This window comes from Podarcis melisellensis (assembly GCF_964234715.1).
Source record: "Podarcis melisellensis genome assembly, chromosome: 1".
NCBI classification, from domain to species: Eukaryota; Metazoa; Chordata; class Lepidosauria; order Squamata; family Lacertidae; genus Podarcis; species Podarcis melisellensis.
In genome coordinates this window covers 122,021,188-122,039,107 of record NC_138528.1, presented here as the reverse complement: position 1 = coordinate 122,039,107, position 17,920 = coordinate 122,021,188, and the positions used below count along the sequence as shown (strand labels likewise).

The window sequence follows — 17,920 nt, the reverse complement described above, 5'->3', positions numbered from 1 at the left end:
TTTTCTGCTGGCCACGGCCACCTCTTGCACATGGCTATTGGAAGGTTGTCCACAAAAGGAATGTTCTGAAAAAGTTTCTCTGTCCCTATTTATAGGAAGTGGGCAGAGCTAACAGAAGACTCTTGATCCTTGTACAGGTTGAAAGTCTGTAGAAGACTGATGGTGTGAAGCAATCAGGCCCTCGGCACAAATAGCTGTCTGACAAATGGGTCAGAAGGATGGTTATTGATCACAGTGGTAAAATAACATTGGGTGGCTGTCTTAATGCTTGCTGGAAACTGTTCCAGATGTACTTACAGAACACTTAAGCACAACACCTCTCCACACACACACACCAAAAAATGTGAAATGAAAAATGCACGAAATAATTTTATGTGTTAGGCAGCAAGGTAGATTTTTCGAAGTTACCTACTATTCCTGGTACATTCTAGCTATTTGCTGGAAATTTTCTAGGACTGTTCCAGTAGATGCTTATTTCCATGTTCAACATGTTTCAGAGAGAATTTACAGCAAATGGTACAGTATTTAATATGCAGAGTGTATTGTTTGTGAGACTGATAAATGGGGATGAAAAATGCTCTCTGTGGATAGAAGAAACTGCTCTGACTCATTGAGATAGTGTGATGCTATTAATCTAAATATACAACACACAAACAACTTGTTCTTTGAAGGCGTCATAACTTGTTGCTTAACGCACTGTTTGTTTCTTAATTCCCCTCTTTCTTATTTCTGCAGGGTGAAGCCTCACTTGAAAAAGTGCTTTGAAGGAATTGCTAGTGTGGAGTTTACCGAAGTCTTGGATATCACGCACATGAAAAGCAGCGAAGGAGAAGTCATAGCCCTCATTAACACAATATCAACTGCTAAAGCTAGAGGTCAAGTGGAAAAATGGCTAGTTGAACTGGAAACAGCAATGGTCAACTCCATCCACAAGGTAACATATATCACATTTGGGTAAACGCCAAACAAATAGATAAAGCTAAACTACAATAAGGGCAGGGATTAACATTCCAGTTTAACCAAGTGAAGGGAGATGTATAAATTTAATAAATAAAAACAATAAAAGCAAAAAAGGAGTGTTAACTAGTCAGATTAAATCAAATAAACAAGAAATATTTGGTGTTATGTTGGAGGGGATGCCAGGAAACAGAGAATTATGTTCACATGTGGTGGGGGTGTAAATATGTACAATTTTGGGGGCAAAGGGTGTTTAAAGAGATAACAGAAATCACTGGGTTAAAGCTGACCGAAAGTCCAGAGGTAGCATTGTTATCAATTTACGATGGGGGTGGAAGTTTTGCAGGCTGTGAAGGAGTTGCTTACAAATTTATTGACTCGAATTATTAGAGCTAGGAAGTGGAAGGGGCAAGCAGAAAACAAAATGGAAGAATGGTATAAAGAGGTGTGGGATATAGCTATTAACGATAAATTAACACGTGCCATTAAGGTAAGATGGGGAATATGCGGGAGAAATGATTTTGAGGGGATATGGAGGGTGTTTGTAGAATTTGTACTGTTAAAATGGAAAGGGGTCAAACCATCGCAAGAGGTGTTGAAATTTTGGGGGGTTGGATAGTTACAATGGAATGGTCTCGGTGGTGGGGTGCACATTTTTATTCTTATTTGTTTATGTTTATTACTTTGTAATTTTATTTTTTTTAAAAAGCAAAAAAGAACATTCAACAGACTGAATAACCCCTGATCTTAGCCAGGGGTTCATCTCTTTCATCTGTAGCAGCTCACTCATTCCCTCTCTGTCTCTCACACCAAAGAGGCCTCTACTCTGTGCCAACTCTGTGGCTGTTGAGCATCTTGAAACCTTTCACCAACTCCTCAGTCCCTCCGGACTCTCATCCTGAGAGGTGTGAATCTTTGCCCACAAACACCTACAGCAGAAACATCCCTCATTTTTATAGTAGCAACGGAGCAAAAAAATACAAACACAGAAGGGAAAGAAGGGAGAACTAAACCATGGCTGGTGTTTCTCCTCTTTTCCTGGTCCTGACACGCTCCCCACAAGTGGGGCCGTGCGATATCTGGTTTTCAGTATTGTGATAAAGTGATACCTCAGGTTAAGAACTTAATTCATTCTGGAGGTCTGTTCTTAACCTGAAACTGTTCTTAAGCTGAAGCACCACTTTAGCTAATGGGGCCTCCTGCTGCTGCCATGCTGCTGGAGCACGATTTTTGTTCTCATCCTGAAGCAAAGTTCTTAACCCGAGGTAATATTTCTGGGTTAGCGGAGTCTGTAACCTGAAGCATATGTAACCTGAGGTACCACTGTATATCACCAGCTGAACACTGTGATACACTGATGCAGTCGCACCTTGGTTTTCAAACAGCCTAGTTCTTGAACATTTTGGCTCCCAAGCGATCGAAACTCAGAAGTGAGCATTCTGGTTTCTGAATGTTCTTTTGGAAGCCGAATGTCCGACGGGGCTTCCGCGGCTTCTGATTGGCTGCAGCAGCTTTGGTTTCCGAACGTTTTGGAAGTCGAACGGACTTCTGGAACGGATTAAGTTCGAGAACCAAGGTACCGCTGTATGTCGTTTGCTTGTCATAGAGTCATAGAATTGTAGGGTTGGAAGGGACCATGAGGGTAATCTAGTCCAACTACCATTTGCCCAGATGTTTTTCTGGATTCTTAGATCATAAATATTACAGACTGAACCCTTTCTGCTAGCAGAGGGGCTGAGTTCTGCCTGATATTGGGGGAGGGGGCTCGTTGTGTGTGTGTGATGCCACTTGTGCGACACACATGTGTGACGCCACGCATGTCGGGATGAGTCCGTGTACCCTGCCCCTGCCGCAGGGAGACCTGGCAGGGCCCCTCAAGATGGGGGGGCGTGCTCAGCCCCATCCCCACATACTTGGGGGGGGCTGAGATTTCCGCAGCCCCATAGAGTTGGTGCCTATGTCTGTTAATTATCTGGCCCAATAGCAGCAGCTGTTTTAAGTGTTTGAAAATATGTACAGGTGAAACTCAGAAAATTAGAATATCGTGGAAAAGTTCATTATTTCAGTAATTCAACTTAAAAGGTGAAACTAATATATGAGATAGACTCATGACATGGCTCCCCAAATCAACACAGACTGTGGAAACTTCACATTGGACTTCAAGCATCTGGCATTCTGTGCCTCTCCATTCTTCCTCCAGACTCTGGGTCCTCGGTTTCCAAATGAGATGCAAAAGCTGCTCTCATCAGAAAATAGATTTGGGGAGCCATGTCATCAGCTGGTGTTGGTCCACTGTGTTTGATTAAGTCCAGGGTCAACACAGCCATCTACCAGGAGATTTTGGAGCACTTCATGCTTCCTTCCGCAGACGAGCTTTATGGGGATGCTGATTTCATTTTCCAGCAGGACTTTGGCACCTGCCCACACTGCCATCAGTACCAAAACCTGGTTCAGTGCCCATGGGATTACTGTGCTTGATTGGCCAGCAAACTCGCCTGACCTGAATCCCATAGAGAATCTATGGGGCATTGCCAAGAGAAAAATGAGAGACATGAGACCGAGCAATGCAGAAGAGCTGAAGGCTGCTATTGAAGCTTCCTGGTCTTCCATAACACCTCAGCAGTGCCACAGGCTGATAGCATCCATGCCATGTCGCATTGAGGCAGTAATTGATGCAAAAGGGGCCCAAACCAAGTACTGAGTACATGTGCATGCTTCTACTTCTCAGAGGTCCAATATTGCTCTATTTGCAGTCCTTGTTTTGCTGATTTCATTTAATATTCTAATTTTCTGATATTGTTAATTTGGGGTTTTCATCAGCTGTATGCCATGATCATCACAATTCTAACAAATAAAGGCTTGAGATATCTCACTTTGCATGTCATGAGTATCTCATATATTAGTTTCACCTTTTAAGTTGAATTACTGAAATAAATGAATTTTTCCACGATATTCTAATTTTCTGAGTTTCACCTCTACATGCATGTGAATTGGACTGTTGCACTCAGTGGAGGCTGTTGGTGTGGTGTAGCAGAGGACTCAAGGAGCCCCTATGTTATGCTGGCTCAAGGCCTCTGTGGGCAATCAGGGATCCATAAACAGAGACTTCAGGAGGCCTCTTGGAAGAAATACACAGTGCAAAATTTGCTCTATCCATTTAAAGGAGAAGGGGAAGTTGTTCAGTCTGAATCAATGCATCCAGCTAGTATGTGATAATCAGAGCACAAGTGTTGTGGCTCCCCCTGACAAATTTACAGCCCAGTAGTATTTCCCATGAATTGGTTAACAGTGAAGGAAACAAAACAAAAACTACAGTGCTAACAAAGTTTTATTGGAGCCGCAGCAAGAATAGCAAATGAAAGACAATTTCTGTGGGGTTTGCTGACAGCATGCCACAGGATGAATACAGCCTGATTAAAAATAGTCAATTGGCAGCTTTCTTTTCTGAATCTGTTTTTGATGAAGCTCACTTCATTTGCTCTCTTAGTCTGTTTTCGGCATCCTTCGTGCCTTCCTTTCCTATTGTAGTTTTTATAGGGCACTTTACTCCAATTCTCGTGGCTCAATGCTTAGACTGAAAAGCGTCGTTGAACGTGCTAATCTTTAAACACGTGATTGCACTCCTTTTGTGTACAATCAAGGCTAGAACAGGCTTCCAAACAATCCTTCCAGTGCACTTAGAGGTGGAAGTTGATTTGTTCCTCTCAGAGTGAAGGGAGAGCAATCTTCTTAAATTCAGGTGCTCAGAACCATGGGCAATCTGCAAAGGGACGCCATGTTTGCATTTTGTAAGATGTTGGTCTGGTTCAGATGCTTGCTTGAGCTGAAGGGAGGAATAATAATAATAATAATAATAATAATAATAATAATAATAATAATAATTTATTATTTATACTCCGCCCATTTGGCTGAGTTTCCCCAGCCACTCTGGGCGGCTTCCAATCAAGTGTTAAAAACAACACAGCATTAAATATTAAAAACTTCCCTAAACAGGGCTGCCTTCAGATGCCTTTTAAAAAGAAGATAGCTGCTTATTTCTTTCACATCTGAAGGGAGGGCGTTCCACAGGGTGGGCGCCACTACCGAGAAGGCCCTCTGTCTGGTTCCCTGTAACCTCACTTCTTGCAATGAAGGAACCACCAGAAGGCCCTCGGTGCTGGATCTCAGTGTCCGGGCTGAACGATGGGGTTGATGCAATTTAGGCATTATGGAGTGCCAAGGTAATAACCCTGTGTGGCAGAGATTAGGCTGCGAGAATTTTAGCATTGCTTTCTTCCCTGTAGTTGTAAATCTGGGCTTTCCTTTCATATCCACTTGGTTTTTCTCTGACACATTTCCTTACCTTCAGGTGATTGGTTTTGCGATAGAAGCCTACCCAAAATCTCTCCGTATAAACTGGGTAAGGGATTGGCCTGGACAAACAGTTCTGTGTGTATCCCAGACTTTCTGGACCTTGGAGGTCCAAACAGCTATTAAAAATGGCCAGCAGGTAAGCATATATTTTTAACCACATCATCTGGGAAAATGTGGCTCACCAGCCTGAGAAGGTAGCTTGTCTAGGAGAAGGAAAACTCCACTGCCTTGTGGGAAATAGGGATGCAAGAGAAATTCGCTTTGACTCGTATTTTAATGCAAGCCTACCTAATTTGCACTACCTAGGACAATACAGGAACTGAAAAGCAGCTCTCCACTGAAAGCCGAAATCCGCACTTCTCTGAACGTTAGAATGCAGCTTTTCTACCAAATAATGCATACAGAAATGTGTAAATTAGGGGGACACGTTCATAATAATTCAGCAGAGAACATACAAAATGCATTATGTTATGGGAAATTGCTTGCAAAGATGTGTATATCATTAGTCAAAAATGCATCTATAAAATTTATATTAGGAGAAATGTGATTAAAACTCCGATGATTTTTTGTGCAGACAAAAAAGCCAAACAAAATAATAATGTCAAACAAAAATAATAATGTCAAAATGTGGTTTAAAAAAAAACGAAAAACCAAGAGAAATCCCCAGTGATCAATTTGTCTATTTCAGTACCAACAAAGCTGGCTCTCTCATTCCCAAACTGTTTTTACAGTAGCATGCAAATATGCAGTACTTCATTTTAAAAACTGCATCACCCTGAGATTGTGTTATAGATACAAAGCTCTGCCATTATCCCCCCCCGCCCGCCGGAAAATGTTTGAACCTGAGGGATAATAGAATTGTAGAGTTGGAAGGAACCACAAGGATGATCTAATCCAGCTTCCTAAATTGTTTTGAAGTTGTTTTATACTTCAAGCACAAGGAAGGGGCTGAATCTCAGGGCCTTTGAATGGAGTTCTCATAATGCAAAGGGGGCACTCCTGGCAACAGACGAGAATGTCTGTTATTCTCCCTTGCACACACTGCAAATTACTACTGCTACTTTATTACTTATACCTCACCCATCTGGCCAGGCCTCCCCACCCACTCTAGGCAGCTCCCAACAGAATATTAAAAACACAATAGAACATCAAACATTAAAAACTTCCCTAAACAGGGCTGCCTGGAAAGTCAGATAGTTGTTTATTTCCTTGACATCTGATGGGAGGGTGTTCCACAGGGTGGGCGCCACCACCGAGAAGGCCCTCTGTCTGGTTCCCTGTAACCTCACTTATTGCAGTGAGGGAACCAACAGAAGGCCCTCGGAGCTGAATGATGGGGTTGGATGTACTCCTTCAGGAATACCAGACCGAGGCCGTTTAGGGCTTTAAAGGTCAGCAGCAAGACTTTGAATTGTGCTTGGAAATGTACTGGGAACCAATGTAGGTCTTTCAGGACCAGTGTTATATAGCCCCGGCGTACACTCCCAGTCACCAGTCTAGATGCCGCATCCTGGATTAATTGCAGTTTCTGGGTCACCTTCAAAGGTAGCCCCACATTGTAGTAGTTCAAGTGGGAGATAACTAGAGCATGCACCACTCTGGCGAGACAGTCTACGGGTTTTCCAGACATGAACTTATGAAAACCCAGAAGCCAGTTTTAAAAGAAGCAGTATTGGGGGTGGGGGAGCTCTGTACATTTCTGCTGATGTGATGATGTTTAAGCATGTACCGTTATTTTTCCGTCTATAAAACGCTCCCATGTATAAGACGACCCCTATTTTTTTGAGCCCAAAATTAAGAACGAAACATTTTAAACATTATGTATAAGACGACCCCCAATTTTAAACTTAAAAAAAATTGGGGGAAAACATAGTCTTATACACAGAAAAATATGGTAATTTGTTTACGTCTGATCCCTTCCCCCTCCCCAAACCTCGCTCAGGCACTTGAAAAGTACCTGGAACAGTGCAACGGGCAGATTGATGGCATTGTCACACTGGTGCGAGGAACGTTATCAAAGCAGAATCGAGTAACTCTCGGAGCACTCGTCGTGCTCGATGTTCATGCTCGGGATGTTCTGGCAAGTCTAGTAAGCAAACATGTCAATGACGAGACCGACTTCGAATGGCTGAGCCAGCTTAGGTACTACTGGGAGGTAAGTGAAGCCCTTAAATCACGTTAGGAGATGATTTCTGTTTGCAGTTTCCCTGTTTGGGCTAACTTGCTGACACAGAGTGATTAATGCACGAATACGAGAATTTTTTTGCTGGCGATAAAAGATATCTCTCGCCTGTCATCCTATAGACTGAGAGTTAAGAGGTCTAATACGTATACATATATGGTTTGTAATTAAAATTATTTCCCCCAATCACCTTGCACACCTTTTGAATTTGCAATAGGTGCACATATAAAACTTATTCAGTCAAAGGCCACATTGTTTTAGAAGTCCAGATTTTATATTACTATTTTTGAAAGGGGAAGAAAAAGGAGTAGCGTATATACTTTTGAACTGAGTGGCCTTGATCTGATTTTGTCAGAATGGTAGTGTTTTGAGCCTGCATTAATTTCCTCAGCCAAGGGCCAAGCAGATTTGAACTGGCTAAAAGCTAGCAGGACACGTATATAAGATATCCCATTTATTAGCACATGGTGCCCTATAACTGCGACTATCTTACTATAGTAATCAATCGCATTGGGTGGAATGCAATGTCCCGCTTTCCCTCTGTACAACCTGCTAGATCGAGCGATTCCCCCAATCTCCCCCCTCGTGAGCTACATTGGAGTCGATGAACTAGAAAGAAATTGTGGTCTGTATGTGATTTCTCCACCGCCCCCCTGCTTATTCCATGCATTTCATGGTTGTTGTTTTCCGCATAGGAGGGGCATCTGCAAACAAAGATGATCAATGCCGGTTTGCGGTATGGATACGAATATCTCGGCAATACCCCTAGGCTGGTTATTACCCCATTAACAGATAGATGCTACAGGTAAAAAACAGTTTGGGTAATATTTATTTATTCACTTACGTTTATTAATCTGCCGTTTTTCGGCCCTGGGCAGTTGAGAACAAAAATACCAACATACAGGTGAAACTCGGAAAATTAGAATATCGTGGAAAAGTTCATTTATTTCAGTAATTCAACTTAAAAGGTGAAACTAATATATGAGATAGACTCATGACATGCAAAGCGAGATTTCTCAAGCCTTTATTTGTTATAATTGTGATGTTCATGGCGTACAGCTGATGAAAGCCCCAAATTAACAATCTCAGAAAATTAGAATATTAAATGAAATCAGCAAAACAAGGGCTGCAAATAGAGCAATATTGGACCTCTGAGAAGTAGAAGCATGCACATGTACTCAGTACTTGGTTTGGGCCCCTTTTGCATCAATTACTGCCTCAATGCGGCTGTAGTAGTGTACATGGATAAGTTTCTATACAGTTTTTGGTAGTTCTGTCCCCAAGTCTTTCAGGGTTTTATATGTCAGTGTAGCCTTCTACACCCAAGCTTGAATTGGGAATGGAAGTGTATAGGCAACCAGTCCAGCTTCTTCCGCACTTGTGTTATATGATGCCAACTGGCTGTGCCACTCAACAGTGAGTCCAGGGTGGCCTCACTCAGAATGCCTTAGAGTAATTCAAACAGGAAGTTTACCAGAACACAGATCAACGTGGCAAAGCTTTCTCTGCACTGGCCCAGGGTATATTTTGGCAAAATACACATATATTCTGGCATAAATGTTTAGGACCTGATATAAAAACCAGAAATAATGTGTGGTTTTTCGGACCAAAGCTCATAATTTGAAAAGGGACTTCTACAAAACAAAGAAAAACTTTTATCTAAAATGCACAATCTGTTATTAGATTGGGAAACAAAATATGAGCTTGACAAAGCCTCTTATGACACATTGGGCAATAGATATAGGATATAACATAGATTTCAATCTTTGGGGGAAACTTTGGAAGAACAATCTGAAGTTTACAGCATGTTATTCTTTGAAGGGAAAGACCAAAGTCCTTTTTGTTGGGGATAATTCAGATGTCAAAAAAGGCTATTAATGTATGCTACTACTGTGGCCTGTGTTTTGTTAGACCCAAAATTAAAGAAAAACGGCAACTTAAAACTGATGGAATATGTGCAGCTTGCCAACCTAACATATAAAATAAGAAAATTGTCCAGTAGCGCCTCAGTTGGTCTCTAAGGTACTACTGGACAAAGTTTTTGATTTATTTTGACTGCATCAGACCAACACAGCTACCTACCTGAATATAAAATAAGAGAACAAGAAGGACATTTAAAGAAGATTGGAAAATGTTTATTGACTATATGGAGGGAAACTGTGTACACTTGAAAACATTGGCAGCATTAAGATAAATTCAACAGTGTAAACAAGTTTTGATGGATGTAATAATGGAAAACTTAATGGTTTAGTTTATGTAAAATATGCAGGGATTTATGATATGCAAACTGAACCATGGAAAGAGAAGAAGGGAAGTCCTTGACATTTTAAGGTTGTTTAATGTCAAATACTAATTCTACAAATTCTAATACAAATTCTAATAGTAAGATAGAAAACCTAATAAAAATTATACACACAAAAAATAAAATAAAAACCAGAAATAATGTGACAGACTTGTGCCTGTAACTTGTGCCTTTTTTTATATAAAAAAAATCCTTCCCCCCTCTAATTTCAGAACTCTATTTGGTGCCCTCCACCTTCACCTTGGCGGTGCCCCTGAAGGCCCTGCAGGAACTGGCAAAACCGAGACGACAAAGGACTTGGCAAAGGCTGTCGCCAAACAATGTGTGGTTTTCAATTGCTCAGATGGACTGGATTACCTCGCTCTGGGGAAATTCTTTAAGGTGCAAATGAATATCGGCAAACATTTAGCATTAAGAACCAAAGCATTTTAATGGCAACGACAGACATGCTCTCGTAGGAAGCATGGGTTCTTTGTACAAATACCGGTATTTGTGTTTGAACAAGTTCTAAAGAATCAGACGAGAATGAATGAAACACCTACTGCTTTCTTCCCAAGGGAGTTCCTCATTATTTTTTAAACTGAAAATAGATACGTACTGGACCTGAACCATGAATTTTTTACATTTTATTTTTTGTCCCTCTCTAGGGTTTGCTTTCCTGCGGAGCCTGGGCCTGCTTCGATGAATTCAACAGAATTGACTTGGAAGTACTTTCTGTTGTGGCTCAGCAAATTCTTACTATCCAGAGAGGTACTCTTTTTTTGTTTCGTTATCTCTGCCGCGTTAAGATAAAACCCATTCCAGCTGCAATTAAAATGATGCCTATTTCTCTCTGTCCGTAGGCATCAACTCTGGCTGTGACTTGCTGGTGTTTGAAGGCACTGAGCTGAAACTTAACCCCACATGTGCCGTCTTCATAACCATGAATCCTGGCTATGCTGGGCGATCAGAACTTCCAGACAACCTTAAGGTACCGGTAGCAGTAGCACGAGCTCACTAGGTTCCAAGAAAACCACCCTTCCAGAATAGACTTGTGGTTTTAATGCATCAGGTACAACATATATCACATAATTTTGGACGGCCCTCTCTTCCACACTCTTCAGAGAGACCCACTGGCAACTCCTTTGAACCTTAAATTATCTACTTGGAAAGAATTGTAATGTGATATCTGCTGAGGAATGGTATTCCTGAAACTACTGAGATGGTCTCAGTATATTTATCTGAGATCTTTAAAGTCAAATTTAAAACTACTTAATTTTACTTAATGGTGGCCATTGTGGCTTTTGGGATGCGGGTGGTGCTGTGGGTTAAACCACAGAGCCTAGGACTTGCCGATCAGAAGGTCGGCGGTTCAAATCCCCGCGACGGGGTGAGCTCCCGTTGTTCGGTCCCTGCTCCTGCCAACCTAGCAGTTCGAAAGCACGTCAAAGTGCAAGTAGATAAATAGGTACCGCTTTGGTGGGAAGGTAAATGGCGTTTCCATGTGCTGTTCTGGTTTGCCAGAAGCAGCTTAGTCATGCTGGCCACATGACCCGGAAGCTGTACGCCGACTCCCTTGGCAAATAAAGCGAGATGAGTGCCGCAACCCCAGAGTCTGCCATGACTGGACCTAATGGTCAGGGGTCCCTTTACCTTTACTATTGTGGCTTTTAAGTGTTTAGTATGTCTGGATTGGGATGCGGGTGGCGCTGTGGGTTAAACCACAGAGCCTAGGACTTGCCAATCAGAAGGTCAGCGGTTTGAATCTGGACCCTTTACCTTTACCTTTAATGTCTGGATTACCAATATTTTATGGATGGTATTTAATGATTTTATTGTCTAATTATGTCAATAAAGGCTGAATGAATGAGTAAGCCCCAGCTAACATTGAGGGACAGGCTTCTGTAGGCGCCCCTTTTGCCCTTTTCAAATTGTTTCATGAAAGAACAATAGAATTGTAGACTTGGAAGGGATCCCGAGGATCATCTTGTCTAACCCACTGCGATGCAGGAATCTCAACGTGCAGTTCCCTATCCAATTTGAAACCATACCAGACCCTGCTTAGCTTTGCAAATGTGCTAGCAGTTTTATTGCTGCGCCACTAGGAGGTAACTCATTCACAATGTGAAGCATAAAAGTGTTATCACTGAGTGAGCAGAGGGACGTCAGCTGCAGTGGTGGTGATGAAGCTGTATCTCAGGAAGCAGGCGCTGGCCGAAATTGTACCAGCTAGAGGGAAGGACAGCAGCTGCTATTGTCGCTGCCACATGGGGGCATCCTGCAATTGCTATCTCAGAGCTCTGTGTGGTCCCTTTGATCCTTCCTTAGGTTCTTCTTCTGGACTTCTAAATGGTTGCTTCCCAACACATGGCTGGAAGAGGCATATTGTTTCAGAGGACTGTGGCCTATGCTGACTGCAGTGCCAGATTTATGTATAAGCTAAACAAGCTATAGCTTGCGGCCCCACTCTCTTGGGGGCCCCCAAAAAAAATTAAAGAAAAAAACTGGATGTACATCTCCAAAATATAAATAAAATGGCTTTAGATACCTATTAGGTCAATAAAGGGGCAGCAGGTGGCGCTGTGGTCTAAACCACTGAGCCTCTTAGGCTTGCCGATCAGAAGGTCAGCGGTTCAAATCCCCGCGACTGGTTGAGCTCCCGTTGCTCTGTCCCAGCTCCTGCCAACCTAGCAGTTCGAAAGCACACCAGTGCAAGTAGATAAATAGGTACCGCTCCAGCGGGAAGGTAAATGGCGTTTCCGTTCACTGCTCTGGTTTTGGTGTTCCATTGCGCCAGAAGCGGCTTAGTCATTCTGGCCACATGACCCGGAAAAACTGTCTGTGGGCAAACGCCGGCTCCCTCAACCTGTAAAACGAGATCAGCACCGCAACGACAGAGTCATCTGCGACTGGACTTAACTGTCAGGGGTCCTTTACCTTTTTAGGTCCATAAATTACCATATAGCATATATTCAAAACAAACAAACAAACAAAAACCAGTGACAATTTGTTGTTGACAAAGGACAGCAGCACATATAAAGGGCCCCATTACTTTCAGTAGCTTAGGGCCTCATCAAACCTAAATCTGGCCCTGGCTGCCTATTTGGGGTTTTGTTTTGTTTTTGAATGAATGGGAAATCAAGGCAAATGACAGAACAAATGACAGAAAATGATTCATATGCTCCTGTAAACTCATCATATACCCCCAAAATAATAATCATAGGATATATGCCAGTGTGGTGCCCTCCAGGTATTTGAAAGCTTTCAGGATCCACCTCCCCCAGTTTTATTTAGTATCCTTTATTTTGGGGGGCTGTTTGGACAGGAACTGTCTTTACCAATCTGGGGAACGGTTTGCATACTGATAATGAAATTTAGCCTTCCATCCCAGTCTGAAGCTGACCACCTGTTGAGGGACTGTGATAGAGCTCTGCAGTTAACCTGCCTGCCAATCCTTGCTTAATAGGCCCTGTTTCGAACCGTGGCAATGATGGTACCTGATTACGCCATGATTGCTGAAATTGTCCTGTACTCCTGTGGGTTTGTTACCGCTCGGCCTCTGTCGGTGAAAATTGTAGCTACCTATCGCCTGTGTTCGGAGCAGTTGTCTTCCCAGCACCACTATGATTACGGAATGAGAGCCGTGAAGTCGGTGCTCACAGCAGCTGGAAATCTGAAGGTGGGAAACGTGTGCCCCTTTTTCACAGTCTTGATTTAGAATCTGGTGTTTCGCTGGAAGCAAAATCTGTGCTTCTTACTTGAGCTGAATTGAGTATAGGGCCTTCTGTGTGTATATGCTGCCACTGTTGCCCTGGGGGCCCACAATTTTTTTTGTGTGGGGGCTCAGCTCCCACAAAGTGGGGCTCTGATGCAACTTCTAGTTTTGTACCAGAAGTCAGGTTGGACGTGACGTCCTTCTTTGGTGCTTCATTCCTGATTTGCATTTACAGTGGTATCTTGGTTCTTGAACTTAATCCGTTCCGGGAGTCTGTTCGACTCCCAAAACCATTTGAAAACCAAGGTGCAGCTTCCGATTGGTTGCAGGAGCTTCCTGCACTCAAGCGGAAGCCGCATTGGACGTTCAACTTTAAAAAAACTTCACAAACTGGAACACTTACTTCTGGGTTTGCGGTGTTTTGTTCTGATTTGTTCGACAATTAAGCCATTCAAGAACCAAGGTACCACTGTATTTATTTGAGAGGTTTATAAACCATGCAAACAGCTGAGTAGTGTACAATAATCTAAGCACTGCACAATTAAACCAGAGTTCTCTGTCATATCTTAATCATGGAAATCTAGTGCAAGATACGCTAAGGTGCCAGAATAATGACCCAGGAACAGATCCTGGAGGTGACTAAATCTTGGACCAAGTTTATCTAAACCTGGCCAGTGACTACTGATGTACATTTATTAGAACAATATGGGTTCTGCAACAGATTGCTGCTAAGATCTTTGCAGGTTCACTTGTTTTCTCAATGAAAGCATGTTTATTTTTGATCCAGTTTGCCCATATCCTACCATGCAAGAAATCAGCCGGAGTTTTAATCCAAAACTCATAGTAACATTTCCCACTAGACCTTTAGATGTGAACTTTGTCTGGCAGCATAATAAGATCAGAGTTTTGTGTTATAAAGCTGCTCTGAAAGTTTAGATTGTTCACATCTGTCTGGAACCTGTCAGTTCCCCTAAAAACTGCAAATCGGGCACAGGTAGAGGAAACGGTGATAATGTGTAAAACATTGACATATATTTTATTTTATGTTACTGGTAAATTTGAAACGAAAATTTTGACTCTCAAATTAACTGTGTCCCTTTTTTGCAGCTGAAGTATCCAGATGAAAATGAAGAAATTTTGCTGCTTAGATCCATTATAGATGTAAATTTGCCGAAGTTTTTATCCCACGATCTACCACTTTTTGACGTAAGGGTCTTTGATTACATTATTCAAGATCAAGAGATAAGCGATACATACCAAAACCTATACACGGATGAGATTTATGAGTGTATCGCAACCTGAAGCTATAGACAAATCTAGAAACATAGGAAAACACCTCATAAGCAAGTCAGATCATTGATCCATCCAGCACATGATTGTCTACAATGACTGACGGCGGTTCTCCAGGTTTTATTATGCTTATTGATTTTTAGGTATTTATATGCCACTTAACATCCATAATTTCTAAGAGGTGTAGAAATTGAGACAGGTCTCCCAGTCCTAGCTGGAGATTTTGGGGATTGGACCATCTACATGCAGAATTTATGCTCTACCTCTTTCCTCCAAAACTACAAGCACTATAGATTTCAGTAGGTGCAAAGAACAATGCAGTTATTCCAATAATAATAGTAATTAAAAAATGAAATAAATTCCGCAAAGCTGACAAGATAGCTGGTATAACTCCAGCTTTGGGAATGGGAACATCACACATGCAAGTGTCATCAGCTATTTGCAGGCATCATGATTCTGTTCCATCTGCATACAAAAGCCCAGGATGCAGCTCTGAAGTAAATGTTTTTGCTACAGTGGAGAAAATGTGGATGTTGATCACAAAAGCCATGAGCCCAAACATTCATGAATGGTAAGGTAAAGTGACCCCTGACCATTAGGTCCAGTCGTGGCCGACTCTGGGGTTGCAGCGCTCATCTCGCTTTATTGGCAGAGGGAGCCGCCGTACAGCTTCCGGGTCATGTGGCCAGCATGACTAAGCCGCTTCTGGCGAACCAGAGCAGCGCACGGAAACGCCATTTACCTTCCTGCTGAAGTGGTACCTATTTATCTACTTGCACTTTGACGTGCTTTCAAACTGCTAGGTTGATGGAGAAGAAGACTGCAAGGCCATGTGCACTGACCCTGCTCTCATTGCCAATCTGTCTCCCATGATATCCATGGGTTGGCAAGACTGCTGCCGTAGGGCTTGCCAAACACATTTACTCACTTCCTGTGAACTGGTTGTGTGTGCGCAGGGTGAGGGTCAAGCCTAGACATGTTTGGCAGGCTTACTCATGGCAAACATTTCCCCAGTGTGTGGACATCATGTGGGCAGGCCGGGCAGAGGTGTGGCCACCACCCGGTTCTCATTGCATGGAGTAAATAACACTTTACTGGGACTTTTGACTGACAGCTATGTTTTATCTTCTATGGCGATCACTCGTAGTTGAGGAAGATTGTCTCCCATGAACATGGTCTTAACAATGAGTCTGTAAGTGACTGTGGAAGCCAATTGTGGATCCACACGTCCTTCCACAGTGCGGACATAGGTTTCCGGGCAGGAGTTGATCACGGTGAGGGTTTGCCAAGCGTGCCTTCCTCTTAGTGTGTTTCTCCCTTTCGTCCTGAGTTTGAGCATCTTCAAAGGCTGTTCTCCAATTGGAGCGCTCGCAGGCCAGTGTTTCCCAATTGTCAGTGTTTATACTACATTTTGTTAGATTTGCCTTGAGAGAGTCTTTGAACCTCTTACGTTGAACAATGGCATTATGCTTTCCATTTTTAAGTTCTGAATAGATTAGTTGCTTTGGGGAGACGATAATCAGGCATCTACACAACATGACCAGTCCAACAAAGTTAATGTTGAAGAATCATCACTTTGACACTAGTGATCTTTGCTTCTTCCAGTACACTGGCATTAGTTCACCTGTCTTCCCAGGTGATGTGTACAATTTTTCGGAGACACTGTTTTATAGAACATAAAACATAGACACTATGTTTTATAGAAATGTGATTGCGTTGCTAGTTTAAAAGGCCTTTTTTGGGGACAGGAGATAATTCAGAGAAGACCCAGAGACTGCTTGCTGTAGTCATGGTTAAAATACCTTGTAATTCATTTTTGACAGGGCATCACTTCAGATTTGTTTCCTGGTGTGAAGTTGCCGAAACCAGATTACAATGACATCCTAGAAGCCATCAAGATAAACTGCGAAGAAATGAATTTACAGATGACACCGTTCTTTTCCGAGAAAATTTTGCAGATCTTTGAAATGATGATTGTGCGGCATGGTTTCATGATCGTCGGAGAGCCCTTTGGTGGAAAGACATCTGCGTATCGGGTTTTGGCAGCTGCTTTAGGGGACCTGTGTGAAAAAGTAAACAAATGTTTCCAGAAGGCATTGTGTCCTAAAAACAGCAAAGTGACATATTGTGTCACCTTGTCAACTTTTTCTCACATCCGGCCTGATCTTTCATTTCCTTCAGAAAAATTGTCTTGTCTGTCCATACTCTGCTGCTAATGGCATTTGCCTAAGTAGCTAGAATGATAGGATGCTGCAAGGAATGAAAAGAGATGCTCATAAGCACCTTTCGTTCATTACATGCGAGAAGGCCTATACCTTGAGCACTTGATATTTTCTCCCCTCCCAGCAAGTCCTCCTCCCACTGCTCCCATTTCTGGCAGGAGAAAGGGGAGGCTGTGAAGGGAATGGCACTGTGGCAGGACTTGACACTTCTTGACAAAGTACAGTGGTACCTCGGTTTTCGAACGTAATCTGTTCCGGAAGACCGTTTGAGTTTCAAAACGTTTGAAAACCGAGGCACAAAGGGCGGCCTGCAAATTTAATACAGAGAATTTAGAAAAATAAGATATACCCTCAGTGGAAGCCATTCGACTTCTGAGGCGTGTTCGAAAACTGAAGCATTTACTTCCGGGTTTTTGGCGTTCGAAAACTGAAACGTTCGTCAATGGAGACGTTAAAAAAACGAGGTACCACTGTATTGTTTTCTGGCCAAGAAGAGCATCACACGCATGTTGGAGGCAGGATCGTAATCCCCTCCATTTTCCTATGTTGTCATGAATGGCCAAACCATCCACCTGTATAGGGCAAATATGTGTGTGTGCAGGTGCGTCTATCTGGATATATTGAAAGGTAACATGTAGATTCACATACAATAGATATAAATGTAGGTATGGATAAGAGAGATGTGTATTGATGAATTAAATGCACCACTGATTTATCAAATGCCATTCCCTATGTGTACTCAGGGGCTGATGGAGGAAAATAAAGTTCAGATCACTGTTATCAACCCCAAAGCTATAACTATGGGGCAGCTGTACGGACAATTTGATCCCGTCTCCCACGAGTGGTCAGATGGCATTCTGGCTGTGAGCTTTAGGGCCTTTGCCTCTTCAGCTGTAAGTATTCAACAAGATTAAAATATT

General features: G+C 42.5%; 1 protein-coding gene across 1 annotated transcript in view; it reads left to right on the top strand.

Moving 5' to 3' along the window:
* The window catches only part of DNAH7 (dynein axonemal heavy chain 7), a 153,138-nt gene that overhangs the window by 51,649 nt on the left and 83,569 nt on the right, over positions 1-17,920 (top strand). Inside the window, exons 20-30 of the mRNA XM_081886711.1 lie at positions 736-934; positions 5,306-5,446; positions 7,253-7,465; positions 8,188-8,297; positions 10,007-10,175; positions 10,442-10,544; positions 10,637-10,764; positions 13,240-13,452; positions 14,596-14,694; positions 16,602-16,850; positions 17,744-17,893. Coding sequence (XP_081742837.1) covers positions 736-934; positions 5,306-5,446; positions 7,253-7,465; positions 8,188-8,297; positions 10,007-10,175; positions 10,442-10,544; positions 10,637-10,764; positions 13,240-13,452; positions 14,596-14,694; positions 16,602-16,850; positions 17,744-17,893 — 1,774 coding nt within the window. The remainder of the gene's footprint in view (positions 1-735; positions 935-5,305; positions 5,447-7,252; positions 7,466-8,187; positions 8,298-10,006; positions 10,176-10,441; positions 10,545-10,636; positions 10,765-13,239; positions 13,453-14,595; positions 14,695-16,601; positions 16,851-17,743; positions 17,894-17,920) is intronic.